This window comes from Ciconia boyciana, chromosome 10, assembly GCF_034638445.1.
Source record: "Ciconia boyciana chromosome 10, ASM3463844v1, whole genome shotgun sequence".
NCBI classification, from domain to species: Eukaryota; Metazoa; Chordata; class Aves; order Ciconiiformes; family Ciconiidae; genus Ciconia; species Ciconia boyciana.
In genome coordinates, this window is record NC_132943.1 from 24,487,183 (window position 1) to 24,504,075 (window position 16,893).

The following is a 16,893-nucleotide window of genomic DNA, read 5'->3' on the forward strand; positions in this document are numbered from 1 at the left end:
GCTGCTCACAGAAATTGCACAGCCAGAGATGTATAAGCTTTGTCAGTACTGTGTCACTGTGCATTTGTTCCAGCTCTAGTTGCGCCACTCAACAGCTCCTTTGCCTGTCATCTAGGACCCAAAGAGTGTGTGTTGCTGCTCCTCCCAAATCAGTCAGTCGGTGCTTTCACCTGCCCTTGGTAGAAGCCCGGTTCTCTGTCATTACCTCCACTCCAGTTACTCCAGGCAGGCCTGATAGTAGTGTTGCCTGTGCTCGCTTAGTGTCAGCCCTGCCCTATACTTCCCAGTATATCCCCGAGAAAGAAGGAGCAAGCAAAACTCATGGAAGTGTTTTGTAAAAGAATCCTAAATAAGGCGTAAAAATATTGTAATTAATGCAGCATGGGGATGTTTGCCCTTAATCTCTTCCTGAAAATAGACTTAGTTTAGTATAGGCACGTTATGCACCTGCCAGTCCTTTGGACAGTCCGTAGCAGCAGCAGTACCCTGGTGTATTGGTGGGGAGCCACGATCTCCTGTCTGGCAGCTTCCTCACCATTTGGGAGGGTCTTGAATCCTCTCAATGGTCCGCACCCACTGGGGTGGTTACAAGAGATGCAGCTGTAGCAACAAGAAGGGCATGAGGGCTGTTGGAAGGTTCTCGTGCCCCAAAACTGCACCAGAGTTGTCCGTCCTGGTTGGTGCCAGGGATGAATTTTGTGCTCCGTACCCCTGCTGCGGCACACTCTCTGACCGGGGAGGCTTGTGCTCTCCCAGGACGTGTTCAGAGGGTCTGCTCAGCTGTGGCAGGTCCAGCAGCATCATTCATGTAGGGGGAGGACTGCTGCCTCCCCCAGCCCCCCCTTCAGCCCCCCCATAAATGCAGGGGGACCCTGCTGGGTTTCCACACTGGGACTAGATCAACAAGTGCAAGCAAAGCATGTGCTGCTGAATAGGCACCTGCTGCCATGCTGCTCGGCATGCCCAGGTTGCCAGTCCATGGATGCTGGGCTGGGGGCCAAATTGCGTAAGCACATGGTGGCTGGGGCAAGCGCTGTCTGTTGCAAAGAAACTCTGCGTAGCTCATCCAACTGCCCGTTGCCTGAAATCAAGGAGGTGGACCAAAAAATGACAGACAAAGCCTCCAGTTACAGCTGAATTGTGCAGCATTACAGTATAAGAGAGCTTGTCTTTTTTTTTTTTTTGTTACGCATTTGACACTTTTTCATGCTGTTTGACATTTAAAATAAAGAAATTGTCTTTCTTTTATAATGTGGAAATCACTTGGATCTTCCTGGGAGAGACACCTCAGCATTGTTCCTAATTGTTTTTGTGCTCCCAAATTAAAATGCACGTTTTAATTGCGGCATCTGTAATTTTAGCAGAAATGGTATAATTACAGGCGCGATAGAGAGAGAATGTGCATCATCCCCTTATTATGTATCTACATTTTGTTTCAACCTTTTGTCTCAACCTTGTCTGGGGTCTGTCAAACAGACTAACAGAGTCAGCGCTCTTTCAAGAAACGCATTTAACTGTGGCTTTTTCAGTTTTCAGTTATTATCCTACTTCATAGCTTCCTTTTGGTACTAAGGGGAAGGTAGAAAATACGGAGAAGTTTTAACTGCTCTCTGTGACTAGTGAGCACAGTGGGTGCTGGATGGAGAGCCCTGGGACAGAAGAGCACAGACACTGCTGACATGAGCTCGGCTGCCAGGCGAGACGTCCTCGTCTAGCCTCGGTCTTCACTTCTTCCCTGGCTCCTTCTGAGATAGCTAAGTGAGAGGTTTTTCTGGAAAGTCTGTCCTTCTCTGCGAGAGGGGAACTGCAGCCAGAAACCCATTTTTGACAGGCAGCTAAATAGCTTGTTCACATATTAAAGAGTTTGGGTTACTACCTGTAAAAGGCCTTCTGTCTAATTACCAGTTGCTGATGGGTCCAGCCTTCTCTTTTTGGCAGTATTTTCCTTCTTAGCTTGAGGAAAACTTTATTCTTTAGAATTCAGAATCTTGATGGTTATTGGTGCTACTAATATTGTTTAATGCTCTTATTGAGCACCAAAAGGTTTTACTGGGAGATATGGGAGACTAAGCTAAGGCTTGAGTCCTACTAGCTTATGTGACTCTTCCCAAACTGACCTTTTCTTCAATGGGAAGAACAAAAAAAACCCCATTTACAAATTTACAGTGCTCTTGTAGGATGCCATGTTGAGAAAGCAGCATCCCAATTTCTGTTGCTTGCAGTCCTTTCACTTGAAAAATTTCTGCAAATAATTTTACACAGTAGTAGTTGTATATGAATGCAAATGCTGTGTTTTGTTTTGGTTTGTGTTTGGTTTTTTTTTGTCTTCAGAAAAGGCCATCTTTCAAGCAGATCATTTCAATCCTGGAATCTATGTCAAATGACAGCAGCCTTCCAGACCAGTGTAACTCATTCCTGCATAACAAGGCGGAGTGGAGGTAAGTTTCCTTCCTCCCAAGATGAATTGATGTGGTTTTCCTTTGAAATGGTGTGGGTCCATATTCTTCAGAAAGACATCAGACTCCGATGATGTATTGGTAGCAAATATCTGTGCTTGAGGTATTTTTAGAACGTAACTTACCTTGTTGTTTTTCAGGAATGCCCAGAATGTTGTGAAACTTGTGTTAGGAGCCAATACACTTAGCTGTACCCTGTATTTATTATTGCACTGGTTTAGGTATCATGATATTTATGGCTTTGTGATTCACATCTTAAAACCAGTTACGCATTTTCAGTCAATAGCGTGAGGGCAAAACAACTCGGGTATATGTATGTTTGATGCAATTTAATAGAAAGTGTATAGGCATATGTTTATATATAAAAAAAAAAGGCATAAAGGGCATAAAAGAATAAATTTTCAAATCATGCCTCCATTTGTCTTCACTTGTATGTGTTCTGCCATTTTTTTGTGCATTCTCTCCTTTGTATTGACTTTGCATCCAGGCATTCAGCATATGCCCAGGCCAGCCCTAATTTTGCATAGCGCACCAGCATTGCTCGAGCATATGACTTTACCTATTGCTGGTTGTAATTTTTATTCGTAAGTGATTATAAATGGAGATGAGATTTGAGAAGATTTTATTACACGACACAGTTTGCAGTAAAAGGTTCAGCCTAGTTTCTGTCTGTGCCAAAACTTCAAAAACCTGTCCCCAGAGCTTGTTCCTCAGTTAGAGAGCTTGCTGCTTCACAGTACATCCTTCTGTTTGGAAAAGAAAATTGAAAACAGATCTGCATAGGCAGAAGATTGTTACCAGACGATCGTGCCTCAGGCTATATTAAGAAGCGTTGGCCCCGCTCCAGGTAAGCTGGCAGCAGGAATATTAAAAGATTCCCTGCCGGCAGTCAGCGCGGGGAATCGAAGAAACCTGGAGCACGGGTGGGTGGCGGACGGGGAAGAGCACGTGGAAGCGCGGCTTGTATCAAAACCAGCATCCCCAATTTCCTCCGCGGGCTTCCAAGGAAAATCAGGACGGATAGTTTTAATCGGCCGAGTGGAAAAAGTGAGCTGGCGGTGGGACGCTCCCCCGGTCACATGGCGGGAATATAAATAGCCCGTTCCGGGGCCGGGACCGCTCCTGCCCTGACTCAGCAGCGCGCCGGCGGCAGCCCCGCGGCCTCGGGCACCGGCGGCGGCGGCGCGCCACCTGCTGGCCACAGCGCCCACCTGCGCGCCCCGCCGGCGGCCGGGGCCGGGGCGGCCGGGGCCGGGGCGGCCGGGGCCGGGGCGGCCGGGGCCGGGGCGGCCGGGGCCGGGGCGGCCGGGGCCGGGGCGGCCGGGGCCGGGGCGCGCTCTGCCCCGCCGCCTCGCTCCCCTGCGGACGGCGCGGCGAGGTTCCCCCCTGCTGCGGCCCGCTACGCTATGTTCAGCGTTCCCTCTTGCCGATACCCGGCTCTCAAGCATTTGTCAATAATTTTCTCCGTGGCGTTGCTTCTGCAATGTATCGGTATGCCCTCTCGCCCCCCAAATCCGTATTCCAAGGCTTGGGACAAATGTCGGGTATTTAACGTATAAAAACGTGTTTCATGGCCACCATCATTTATGCAGACTCTGGACATCATATTGTGGCTTCGGCAGCAGACAGAATACAAGGAGGGCTGGAAGAAAAATATCCCCCAGTGAGGGGTTTCTTATACACCCCTGTGTAGTAAAAATATTTATTTAGAAGATGAGCAACTACTCAAATTCCTTTAGGAAAAACAAATAACTACTTAAATCTTGCCAATATATCAGAATAAAAGCTGTGCTAGTTGACATTTGGTGACATTAAACTTCCATTCTTTTACTAAATTGATTCGTTTCTTGGAGTGTGACTCAGGTAGCCCAAGTAGTCCCTGCAAATTTTGTTCTGATGCACCTAAATTGCTCAGATGAGGAATGGCTAACAAGGGGAAAATGAAAAGCCACGTAGAAACAAAAAGTTCTTTGGCACTATCAAGTCACAGGAAAACTTCTTACCATGGAAACTTGTGTTAAAGGTAAATTTGGCATTCTTTTTGGAAGAATAAATAACTTGGAGAGAAAACACAAAGTGCAGAAAGAACACAAGTCGTGTGGGGACTTGGTCAGAAGCTAGGGTAAGAGGGATGCGCTCTTACCTGATTTCTGGTAACGGCTGCCTTCCCTGATGTGAAAGCCATGTCTGTATGGAGAGGCTTATGAAGGTTAAGCCAAATTAACAGAAAGTATGCAAAAAATACGCAAGTTAAACTAGATGAAAGACTTGTATGCATAAAGTGATCCCAAGGGATGAACTAAAGCAGACTGAGACCATTTCTAAGAACAGTTGCAGAGAAGTTTAATGTGTTTTAACTTCTGCATTGAAAACTCTTTGCTTTTACTCATTGGTTTATTTTTTAATATATTTTTTATCCCATAGTGATTTGCAAAGAGATAGTTGAACCAGCAATAGGGAAAGAATGAGATGTGTTACCAAGAAATAGGGAATTTTAATGAAGCCTGGCTATCAGAGCCCTGGAGAAGGGTGGGCTTCGGAAAAGCAAAGGTTACTCTCGTTCCTTTGAGGGACCTCCAAATTGGTGATGCAGATACTGCACTTTCACAGGGACACTGCACTTACCAAAGCAAATCAGAGCTCAGACAAGCTGGATTACGTTTTTTCCCACTCTTAAAAAAAGGCAAGGTGAGGTTCTTTTTGTAAGAGATGTGCAATAATGCATCTGTAACAGCGAGTAACCAGAGCCTTCAATGTCTCTGACTGGCTGGCGTGAAAACTAAGAATGGGCTGAGTCTATACATGACTGACAGAGGTGATAAGATAAATGACACTTTGACCTATCTTTAATGTGGTCTTATTTGCAACATTTACTGGTCTTGATGTTTGTATTAATAATACATTTGAATCTGCCTGTTCCGTCATTTACTTAAAGTAATTCAGTATCTTATTTCCTAACTGTTCCACCCTTCACATTTTTATTATTTAATAGAATAGGAGCACTGTCTTACAACTAAGTTGCACAGGTCTGCCTTATGTTTAAGTTCATATTCTGTGATCTTGTTGGAGCTCTTTCTCAAGTCACTTTTATTACAGTAGGAAAAAATTACTATTGAAGTAATGATGTTCCAATTCAGCGAGAGATCACATTTGTCTGCGTTTAGTCATATATACTAACTGCATTTCTCCTTCCATCCTCTCCCCATGAGTGGCTGTTCTAATGATTAAAATAGTCTATTAGTGATACTTATATTAGTGTATCAGTAGCAATTCAAGACATACAAACAAATGCCAGTCATTGTTTTTAATCTGTGACGGTTTATCATTATCATTTCTAATAATACAGCATACGTTCTTCAGTGTCACAGAATGAGATTATTCTAGAAAACCCAGTAAGCTCAGACTGCAGAACTACAGAAGCAAACAAATCGACATGCCTTACCATGTATAATGTTTCAAGCGGCTTCATTTATGAAGTAAGACTCATTAACTGGGCAATGTACAGTAGCTTTCTCTTTAATTACACAGTTTTATTATACAGTGGAATTATTTTTCAGAATGCAACTGTTTTCACAGACTGACCTTTTATTATCAGAGAAGTTTCTGTCTAATGAAGAGAGGTAATTACAGCACAAAATATACTTTTGACATATAGAAAGCTATTGTTACCAGGACTTTCCTAGTGCAGAATGTTATTTAAAAGAGAACTTCATTTACATATTTTAAAAATTAAAGAGTTGCGTATAAGTAGCAGTGATGTTGAGAGACAAACTAACAAAAGCAGCGCTTGCAACTATCCTCAAATTGCTCTGTAGTTCCCACAGTAGATTGCATAGTATATGTTGCACCTGACAGAAAGGGTTTATGATAGGGAAATGAATGTTTGGAGAGGAGTCACTTTCTGACCTTCTGTCCAGTGCTTTTTAGTTTAGTCCTTTATTGTCTCTTTATTAGGATGTGTGACCACTTTCCACCTAGCACAGAGATCAGCCTTGACCTTTGCATGCCTAAATACGAGAGAGAATTTTGCTTGAAACCTGAAGCATAATAATTGTGAGGGACATTTGTTCTGACCATCACATTGAACAGCTCACTCAGCAGGATTTAAGTGTGATAAATGCCCTTGCCCCAGGTGGCTGATTTTTGCAGTAGAATTCAGCATGGTGGTAGAGGTTGCAGTAGAGTTTGCTAGGTATTCCAGCTCTGAATCCTTTCACTGTACTTCATAAGCATTACTCTCTGACAGATACGCCTTATTAAAATAAGAAATCTGTAAGATTTGGAATATTTAAATTATTTCATTCACTTAAATAGGCTATTTGGGTATGCATTTTCCCATATTGAGAGCCTGCACTCCTTTAGGTTGATACTGGAAAAGAGCTTAATCATTCAATCATTCCATGCTAGGACAGGAGATTTACAGGAAGAAATAATTATCTTCTCCCTCCCCCCCTCCAATAGGAGTGAAAACTAACTCTGTTAATCCTTTTATTTTCTTTTTGAAAACATGAGAAGGAGCAGATTTTGTTTGCAGTGTGTTTATGAAGAGAAAAAGTTGTGAAAGTTTGAGCAGAAGATTTAGCCTTGCAGAGTCCCAATAGCTATCTTCAGAGCTCTCTTTAGGATCTGTCTCCTTAGGAGCTCTCTCTCTCTAGGAGGAAAACAAAACGCTGTGATTGACTATTCCCACAATGTGAATAGGAAACAGTTGAAGTAATAGTCAAGACACAGATGGCAGGCAGTGCACAGTCTCTCAATCAGTCACAGAAATGGTTTGTTAAATGCAAATACAACCTCCAATACAAATTTGAGTTTTTTCTTTGGTTATCCCACAAGCAAAAAATGTGGCTGAATTCAGTGACAGAATTATTTTCCTGTACCTTCTAGTATACACCCATGCATTTGTAGCACAGAACTTGTTAAACTCTTTTCCAAGAGCAGTTCAGTTCATGTGTTTTAAGAGATACTGTCCATCAGAAAGCACGTCAAAGGAAACCACTTTGTTAAGGGATGAGATACATGCAATGCAACCCAATAAAGACGGTATGTAAAGCTTCTTAGGGTATTGTCTTCACTTCCTGCTTTTCTTACTTTTCACACCTTTGCATGTGTGGTGAGAAGCAGAGAAAAGTAATCCGAATCCTTTTATTAACTGTTCCTAACTTGAGAAGCTTGTATTTGTAACAGTTTGCAGGGTTGGGTCATATAATGGTTTATATTCTTGCTCTTATGTCTTCCCCTAGAGAAACGGGAAGGTAAGTGGGGAAAAACATGCCAGTGCTGTTTCTGTGTATTTTGAGTGCAAGTCCAAATAATATTTACAGCCAAGTTATAAACCCAAGCAAATGGGCTTCTTAGACTGCCCATAATGTGTTGCTAATGCTTGTGCCGTTACCAGTTCTTAATGCAGTTTCTTTATGGATAAGATCATGTTTCATGATGTTAAGGGAAAAGACGGCATTTTAGTTTTTAAAATGTTGTTATTATATGGCATTTTACTCTTCTAAATGTTATTTTTCTTCAACTGAAGGTATTATGGTTATTCTCAAGTATAAACATTGCCAGTTGTTCTTAAAGCTCTGAAAGGCTTTGCATTTTGTAATTAAATGAACTGCTTGAGTTAGCATTGTACTTTTCAGCCTTTCACATTTAATTAACAATCAGGTGGGAATTATGAACAATTTATATCTGTCAGGAAAAGACAAGATGTAACAAATTGTCTCCGTGCAGATGTGAAATTGAGGCAACCTTAGAGAGACTAAAGAAACTGGAGCGTGATCTGAGCTTTAAAGAGCAGGAACTGAAGGAACGGGAGCGACGTTTGAGGATGTGGGAGCAGAAGTTAACTGAACAGTCCAATACTCCTGTAAGTAGACAATAATTCAACCTTTCATCTTACTTCAGAAAGTATTTGGAGCTTTGTCTATGTAAATCTGAAGACACACCAAGGAAACAGGGCCCCTGTTTTCTTTAGTTGTTCCTTTGCGCCAATTAAGGTCTATTTTATTACATCACTGCAAATAACTGTACTATTTTTTAAAATTTCATCTAATACATTAGATATCAGATATTGCTGATAGTTCATATTGTGCCATGGGCACTTAAGTACTTTCCCATTGATTTAATTACAGCTCTCAGCTTTAAAAGTTGATTGCATTCAATAAATTCATTTTTCAACTAGGAAGTTGTTGACTTTAATGGATGCAGGATTTGATCTTAAATGTAAAATCATTTGTTTCTTGCAGAAGAAGGCTTGAGACACCCATGTAGATTTTTTTATTCTGTTCTTTTTCTTTGAGAAGAAGCAAATTTCCATTCTGTAAAAAAAGGGGTCAAAATTTGAAGTGTTAATTTAGGGCTTTGTTCATAATTATAGTTAGCATACTTGTACTGGCCAGCTGTTAGGATTGCCACATTTCTATTAATGAACTGAACAAAACAAACTTCCTTGGATTATCTTGAATTAACGAAATATGATGCTTTTGACTACTGATTGGCAGAGGGAGGACCATAGGGTTAGTGCATGGGTAGACATATTACAACAGAATTGTTAAGAAAAATACCACATTACCTACTTGTTTTTAAAGCACTAGCCAAAACAAACACCAAATTGAGATTGCAGTAGCATATGATTTTTCTTATGCACAATTTTATCCTACTGATATCCTTGATTCCAGCCAGACCCATTTACATACAACTTGTTTTTAAGGCATAGCTTATTGCTATTGTTTGAATGAAGTTGCATTCATGTTCCAGCTATGAACATGCAGTAATGAAATAATGAAGAATGAATGTTTTCCTATGTGAAGATACTGTATGTTCGCAGCAGATATCTGTATGCCTGCTTTAACGCTTGCAAACTTCCAGTAACTGAGCTGTGGGCCATCATCTATCCTGAGCACAGCATGAGACGCAGCCTTAATGAGCAAATCTTTTCAAGAGCAAGGCCCTAGGGTTTTTTATGCTGTACTTGCTTATGACTTCTACTTTTCACTTAGGGCTGGCATTGCTGAAAGAATAAAGCATTGTGCTAAGGCCTATTGTGCTAAGCATGATCTATCTTTCTGCATAACATTAACCCAACTCTCCTATTGCATTTAAATGCAATTTCTTCTAATAGAGAAATATAGGTTTGTTTTTTCCATAGATCTTTAGTGAACTGTTACACGGAACGGCTTTAAAAAAAGCCCTTTTGTTGGAAAAAAATTGACATACTGGCAAAAATTGGCTTGTTCAAGCAGGATTATTTTTTTCATAGCAAATGAAGTTCTGCAAGGCAGTGGTTACAAATACAACTATATTTTAAATTCATAGCTGTAAATAATTTGCAAAATATCCCTGGGCATTCTGTTTGCAAGCTGTAATCCTTGGAGTCAAGTGTCTCCCTCCCTCCCTTGGTTCAGGGTATGTCTGCTCAGCAGTATCAAACTGGAGGATTGCAACAGGGAGGTGCACTGGTCGATTTTAAGCTACCTTGGCTGTAAAAACAGTAGTAAAGATATGGCAACCAGAGCTAATAACACAGCTTAGGGTGCCCACTAGGCTTATACCTGGTTCTTAACCAACACTAGGGCTTGTTGTGTCCTAGCTGGTACTGTCATCCATGCTCTATGCTCTGCAGTCACTTCTTCATTTTGCTCTGCAGCAAAGACCAGAGGCCAGCAGATACTATTAAAGTGGTGTGCAGGAGGAGAAACTCAAACCAAGTGAAAGGAGAACAGGGAAGCTGTCTCTGCCACTTGATTCTCCAGTGTTTTAGGGTTGGTAGAAGCTTCATCCTGCATGGTAGGTAGCTATGAGTGGCAGGCTGCTCCTACTCCAAAGAATAAAGTATAGCTTTACACACATCAGCATGAGAGAGGGATGAGGCCAATCTTTAGAAACACTTCTGTGAAAGTAGTGTTTCTCCCTGCTCTTGTTTTGACCCTGTTTCTGCTGTGACTTGTACAACAGACACCTTTGAGTCTGATCTCTGCAAATTCCTTTTGTGCAGATCTCCAAGAGCCTCTTGCACAGGGGAATCTGGAGCCTTTTGGAGGTGTAAAGTACATCCACAGCTGTAGTGAAATGGGAGACTTCTTTTGAAAGAGGACCTGACTTTAAAAAGGGAGTGTATGTAGCTAAGCTGAAGCTCATCTTTAGAGGAAGACAGTGAGCAAGACATGAAATCCAGATGTTCACCTGTGGTGCCATGCACCTGCAGGCGGTCATTTAAGAACAGTGGCTTGTACAGAGATTGGGAATCCCAGCCATCTATAAAGTCTCTTCATGATAGCTATCATATGCAACGCGACACCAAAGGCAAGTCCTGTTGCAAAGAGCTCCTAAGTTCTCCAGATAATGAGATGGCAAAATATGGAGGAAGTAAGGTGATTGTAACTCGCAAAATGAGCCACAGTTATGGCCCATTTGCAGCTTACCCACCGCCAGGCATTGCACAAACATTGACCCAGAAACGTGTTTTAGAGCAAAGCTGTTTTGCAGCTTTGTTGATTTTTATAGGGAATTCTTCCCATATGTCAGGGGATGCTTTTCCATGGATCTAAAGTGACTAAAACTCCAGTAGCTCATGGAAGAACTACCTGGCACTGAATCGTGTGTGCTGGGCATCTCGTTTCTGTGGCTAGATCTTGTTTTTAAAATATTCCTTCTCCTTATCAGGAGGAGCATTTGGTGTCCTTGATCCGAGTAGCGCTCTGGTGATGGTGTAATTGTTTTTTCCTGTAAAGACAGGTGTACAGAAGCTTAGCTGCAGGTTCTTTCGTCACTTAGACATAGGACACATGAAGGGCACCCCATCTCCCCAACTTCTTAATTTTAGTTTTGTTTCTTAAACCATGATCACTAACTTTTGTTAACCACAAAACAAATAGAATGCCTGTGTAAGTAGGGAAAACTCAAGAGGAACAAAAGACAGATATTGTCCTTTTTAATGATAGACAATTTGTCAATGTAAGTGGTTTTACCAAGAAATGGGCACTCTTTGAGCAGTCTGGCCATGAAGCCTCCTGTGTTACAGACCAGGGCATCACCATCTTCACCCCTGTAACCCATTGTGACCACCTGCCGTTGACTCGTCAAGTCAGTTTTCTGATTAGGTTAAAAGAGAAGTGGAAAACCATGAATTTTGGGCAGGTAGTTTGCAAACAGCTTTGGAAGGAAAGGCCAGTTCAGGTGTTCACACACAGCTCCTTTGCTGTTGCTTTAGTAAGTAGTTTAATTTGGGATGAAACTCCTGAGTTTTTACTCCCTGTGGAGAACAGGCAAGCATGTCACAGAGGTTACTAGCCTGGCCACTCTGAAGAGGCATTAATCATTATTTAGCTGGAGAGGGCACGTTTCATTTGTTATTACAAACAGACTGGGTCAGGAAAACGCCATTATCTGTAGGTGAAGATTAAATCAGTAGAGATTTAATATGATGTACAACCAAATGGCAGGTTGTAAAAAAAAAAACCAAAAAAACAAAAAAAACCAAACCAAACCAAAAAAAGGCAACCAAGCTGAAGAAGCTGACCAAACAGCCCCTCTTCCCCTGCCTGCTCCTCCCTGGGACAGCTTCCAGAAGCAAGGTGCTGGTGCGGGCTGGAGGCCGGTTCCCGTGTCCTTTGCATTGGTGAGAGGCTCGTTTCTGATTGTGGCCGTCGCAGGGTGACCCCTTCCTCTCCTATTGAGCATACGCTCAAAACCAGTCTTTGCACAAATAATACTGCTGCTGTTATTTCTGATATTTAGAGGGCTGCTACTTCTGCACCAAACTTTGGGAGCTTGTTTGGGTTCTCTGATCTTAACGTGATTTATTCTTCAATCCTGAAAGGTTCAATTAAGCAACTCACTCAGACTTCTGTTGTACCCGCATTGCCTCGGGAGCCAGTCCGCCTGGCTGGGAAATCTCACATTGTGGTTTACGCTGTACGAAATAAAGGATTGAAGAGTTTGAACCTTCTTTTGTCATGAAAGCTCTGCTACCTGTGGTTCTTGCCATGCGACTCAGTGATTTTGCACTTTCGTTTAAAAACAGTGATGCCAGAATGAAGCTGTCTGGTTTAATGAATTCTTACTTGATCTCCATGTTTAGATTCACTAATCGTTGTGCTTTCTGTTGATTGCCAACTAATCTGGTGGTGTCTTTTTCCTCGATTTTTAAATTGGTTCTAACTTTCACTTTTGCTCTGTCCTTTCCTCCTTTAAATAGTTTTTCTTACCTCTTGCTGCAAGAATGTCTGAGGAGTCTTACTTTGAATCTAAAACAGAGGAGTCAAACAGTGCAGAGATGTCATGTCAGATCACAGCAACAAGTAACGGGGAGGTAGCTGGCATGAACCAAAGTCTGAAGGCCTTGATGATGACGGGCTTTGGGGATATCTTCTCTCTGAACCAAGCAGGATCTGTCCTGCATTCTGGAATGCAGATAAACATGCAAGCCAAAAAGAATTCTTCTAAAACCACCTCTATGAGAAAAGGAAAGAAAATCAACATGGCTTTGGGTTTCGGTGAATTCGACTGGTCAGATGACGATGATGATGATGATGATGATTTTGATGACACAGATGATAGCAGCGAATGAAATCAGTTATAGAGTTAACCCTGAAATCGGTTTTAGCAAAGCAAAACAATAAAGTTTTAGAACAAGAATCCTGTCAGTTTGGTCTGTTTAAATCCTGTAAAAGAAAAAAAAAAAAAAGTGAGACGTTTTCCAGGCTGAGCATGTTTGTGTGTAGAAAGACGTGTTGTTTTTGTTTAGATTGTGCTGACTTATTTCTGCTTTGATAAAATTTGGAACTAAACTTTCCAAACTAATTGAGATTATTATTATTATAAGAACTGTGATTATATCTATAATTCTTGATGCCTGATTACAGAAGCTATGGCTTGATAAACTTAAGATCGTAAAACATTGGGAGAAACTTCAATGCCTTTAATGCCATTAATGTACTTCAAATTTTTCTTTTGTGTTTTTTGTCATTTCCCTTACCCCTTTAATTGTCAATCATATGAATATACTTGTACTTCCAGATTTGCTATTCTCTACAATCCATTCTTTCTTACTGTTGCAGTGAAGGGGTTTGCTGTGTTTCTAATTTAAAGCCTTTTTCAAGGCGGCATTGTGGGAAGTCACAAATACGTTTCTAGGAAGAGAGAAACTTGGTTGAGGGCAAGAGAGGGGTTAGTTAAATACGCAGTTTAAAAACTGAATAGCAGCAGAATCCAGATAATCCCTATTAGTAGATGATTTGTATAAATGTTCTTTTTTCCCCTCACGTATACGTGCGTGTGTATATAGTTCACTCTAGCAAAGCGAACTGCAATCAGACCTCTGCATCTGTTATCAGATATTGTGATCTAGAAGCTAATTTTCAGTTATGTTGATGTAAATCCAGGAAGCCTCATTAACTTCGATGGACTTACTCTTGTACCTGAGAGTAAAAAGCGGTGTTAGTAAATTTTGATTCTGTTGCATTTCCTAAACCGTGTGTGTTACCCTTATGAAAGGACAAGGAGAAGCCACAATGACATTTCAGCTTGGGCCCTACTACTGTGGCTTATGTGAAATTCTCTGTGATGGCGATAATGTGAGGAATATTTACTAGTCTCTGCGTACCTATTTTTTGCAGCTAGATAACTTTTAAAGTATTGCCGCTGCTGTTATGACTTACCATACAACTCAGTGTGTAACAATCTGCTGCAATAATTGCCTGCCAGGCACTTATGTTGAGAGCAGCGAGTACGTTTCTCCTGATGACCCCTTTAGTGGTGATGCAGAAGGAGGGAGGGAAACCAGTGCGAACACAAATGCAGGTTAGAAAGGAAGATGTAAAATACTTGCCCAAGGAAGAAGGGCAGCATTTCAAAAGAAAAATGTTACTGTCTAGTTCAAGCTGTAGTGGGAATAAGTCATCAAAATTCCATTCTCAATTACTGGAGGGGTTTCTTTTATGAAAACTTCTGTTTTTGAGTGGCTTCTTTAATTATAGGCTTGCCTGTTGCACAGCTCTAACCTACATATTATGGTGAGTGTTTTTGTAGATAGCTTAGAGAAAAATGGATACATTAGATAACAGCAGGCCTGAAATCATTACATGTTCACTCAACAAAAGAGAAAGTTCTTTGAAGGAGTTTTTCTGGAGTGACGAGTGGGCACCCCTTCGGGTTGTGAGAGAGAATTGTTTTATCCTTAAGCATCAGCACTGGTCTGGTAACCTGCAAGGCAGCGAGTGCTGCGCTTCGAGCTAGCCTACTCTGCTCAACCTGCACAGGATTAGACCCTCCAAGATGCTTAATTTCTGTAGGGTATCATTCCACATACCACCTTCTTCCTAGCAGTTGCAAATGCATTGGCTTGAAGTTAATCCTCTTGTATCAGGAAGCTTTTCTCATGACAGAATTGTAATTTAAATGATGTAGTAAGTTTATGGAGTATCCCAAGGAGAAACTTGTTCCTTTGGCACAGGTAGGGATGGCTTCTTAGGTCCATCAAAGCACCGTGATTTTAGGGAGAAAAAGGGACATTGAACGGCAAATAATTAAATGGAAATAAGAGCAGATAGGCTGTTTCCGATGCAGATTTGTACTATTTTTGTAAGTCTATGTCTGCTAACACCTGCAGCAATGATACTGTTTTTGTAACTGCCACTTTGCACCCAGGAAAATTTGATGGATTTGTGTAATCTAATATGTGCACTTTAGATCTTAGGATGTGTGTCATTGTGCATAAATTACTTTACCACATAAGCAGTGTAGGGTTGTACAGCTTTAACTGAAAATGAAATTCAGTTCAGTACATTTAGTACTCAAAAAAACCAAAAAATCTGTCCCTAGCATTGATGTTTTGCGCTTTTTCAGCATCTGACAATCTCAGAGCACTTCATGCACATTTATATTTGCATGGCTTTTAAGTGAATTTGTAAATCCACTCCTTAATCTTTACATAAGTAAAAATAGTCCTTAAGTAGTATGACACGGGGTTTCATAGTTGCAAAATCACAAGATTTAAGTCTGTCTTCAAGGTTTTGTGCTTTACCCAGGTGTCTAACTTATTTCAGCAAAATATCATCAGAATTTGGTAGCATGCTCATAGGAATTTCCGCTGTCTACTTAGTTCCAGTATTTTTTAATGAAACAAAGATGGATTTTTTCCCCCTTCCCCTTTCTTTCCCCATACATTATTTGTCAAAGCAAATTAAGCTATATTAAGGAAAAATTTAAACTGTTGTAAACCTTACCTGTGTGTTCAAAGTAGCAAAGGTGGTTTCTGAATTGTAGAGAACGTGATAACATATGACAAACTCTTCTGATGCAGTTCCTTTGAGATAGTGTTATACTTAGGATATTGGCTATGCTTATTAAAAAAATAATGGTATTGATTGTATTTTTACTTTCCTGTGATGACTTTCATATCAGATCTCTCCAGTTTACAAGCCAAAAATCATATGTGAGAATCAAGCTGTGTTGTTTCTGCCTCTGATATGCTTCTCACTAGATAAAGGTTTTGAAAGTGGCTCTGGTGGGCAGGTATGTTGGCTGGAGGAGGTCAGAGTATTTCATCTTCCACACCTGATTTTGCTCTGCAGTGCAAGCTAGTCTGTCTTCTACCTGTATCATCACTAGGGTGTATAGATGTCCACAACAGTCCACAGCCACATAGTGTGTCGGCTTCTGAAGGCATTAACCAAACCCAAAAGGTGTTCCTCTGGCTGCTCTGGGCTGCGAGCAAAGCCACCAAAAGTCTTCCCATGCCTCATACACCTCTCAGCTCGCTCGTCCCCACCAGTCCTTTTGGGATCCCAGTGTTCGCTACCTTCTATAAAGCCCTGGAGTTATCTGCAGTAAAACAATATTGCTGCATTTGACAGAGGGGAAAGGTAAGAACCAGGCCTGAACGTCTCATTTTTACCAGGCTGTTGTACTGCCAACATTGACTTAGATGCGTAAATGGCCTGAGAGAAGAATGGTGAGGATCGGCTTTTGGCTCGCTTAAAGATACAGGGTGAGCTGGGACCAAGGCAGGATGTCCAAGTCCCAACGCCCTTTCTTTTCCTTCAGCAGTGGGGAAAAATGGAAGGGGGAATTGACGGAGGAAAACTTTTGATCAAGTCATTTTTGTGACGACCACACCACTAATTCCTTGGAGTAGCAAGTGTCCTAAGGTCCGGTGTGTAGGTGTGCTGCATCCCCAGCCGGTTGCGTGCTGCCTGACGTGGAGCTTGTCCCCGCTAGGTGGGAAGGGCTTCCAGGAGGTGAGGCCTGGTGCAGCTCCTTGTCACACAGTCATGTTCTTGACTTGCCACTTGTTTATCGTTCCAGCGGTTTTGTTAGACGTTGATTCCCTTTCCTTCCGGGTTTGAAAGTGGTTATTCTGAGTTAAATATCTGATGCAATAATGATTTATATTGCTGTCAGCAGTAGCAATAAATCCATAGTGTGCATGCATATAGCT

General features: G+C 41.5%; 1 protein-coding gene across 2 annotated transcripts in view; it reads left to right on the forward strand.

The window, feature by feature from the left end:
• MAP3K20 (mitogen-activated protein kinase kinase kinase 20) overlaps positions 1–16,893 on the forward strand; it is a 96,702-nt gene that overhangs the window by 52,831 nt on the left and 26,978 nt on the right. The window contains exons 10-12 of one of the 2 annotated variants that reach the window (XM_072875371.1): positions 2,332–2,438; positions 8,187–8,322; positions 12,652–15,825. In XM_072875371.1, the coding sequence (XP_072731472.1) occupies positions 2,332–2,438; positions 8,187–8,322; positions 12,652–13,023 (615 nt within the window). In that variant the 3' untranslated portion in view covers positions 13,024–15,825. Of the gene's footprint in view, positions 1–2,331; positions 2,439–8,186; positions 8,323–12,651; positions 15,826–16,893 lie in introns of those variants that run through there. The other variant, XM_072875370.1, reaches the window with a different exon arrangement.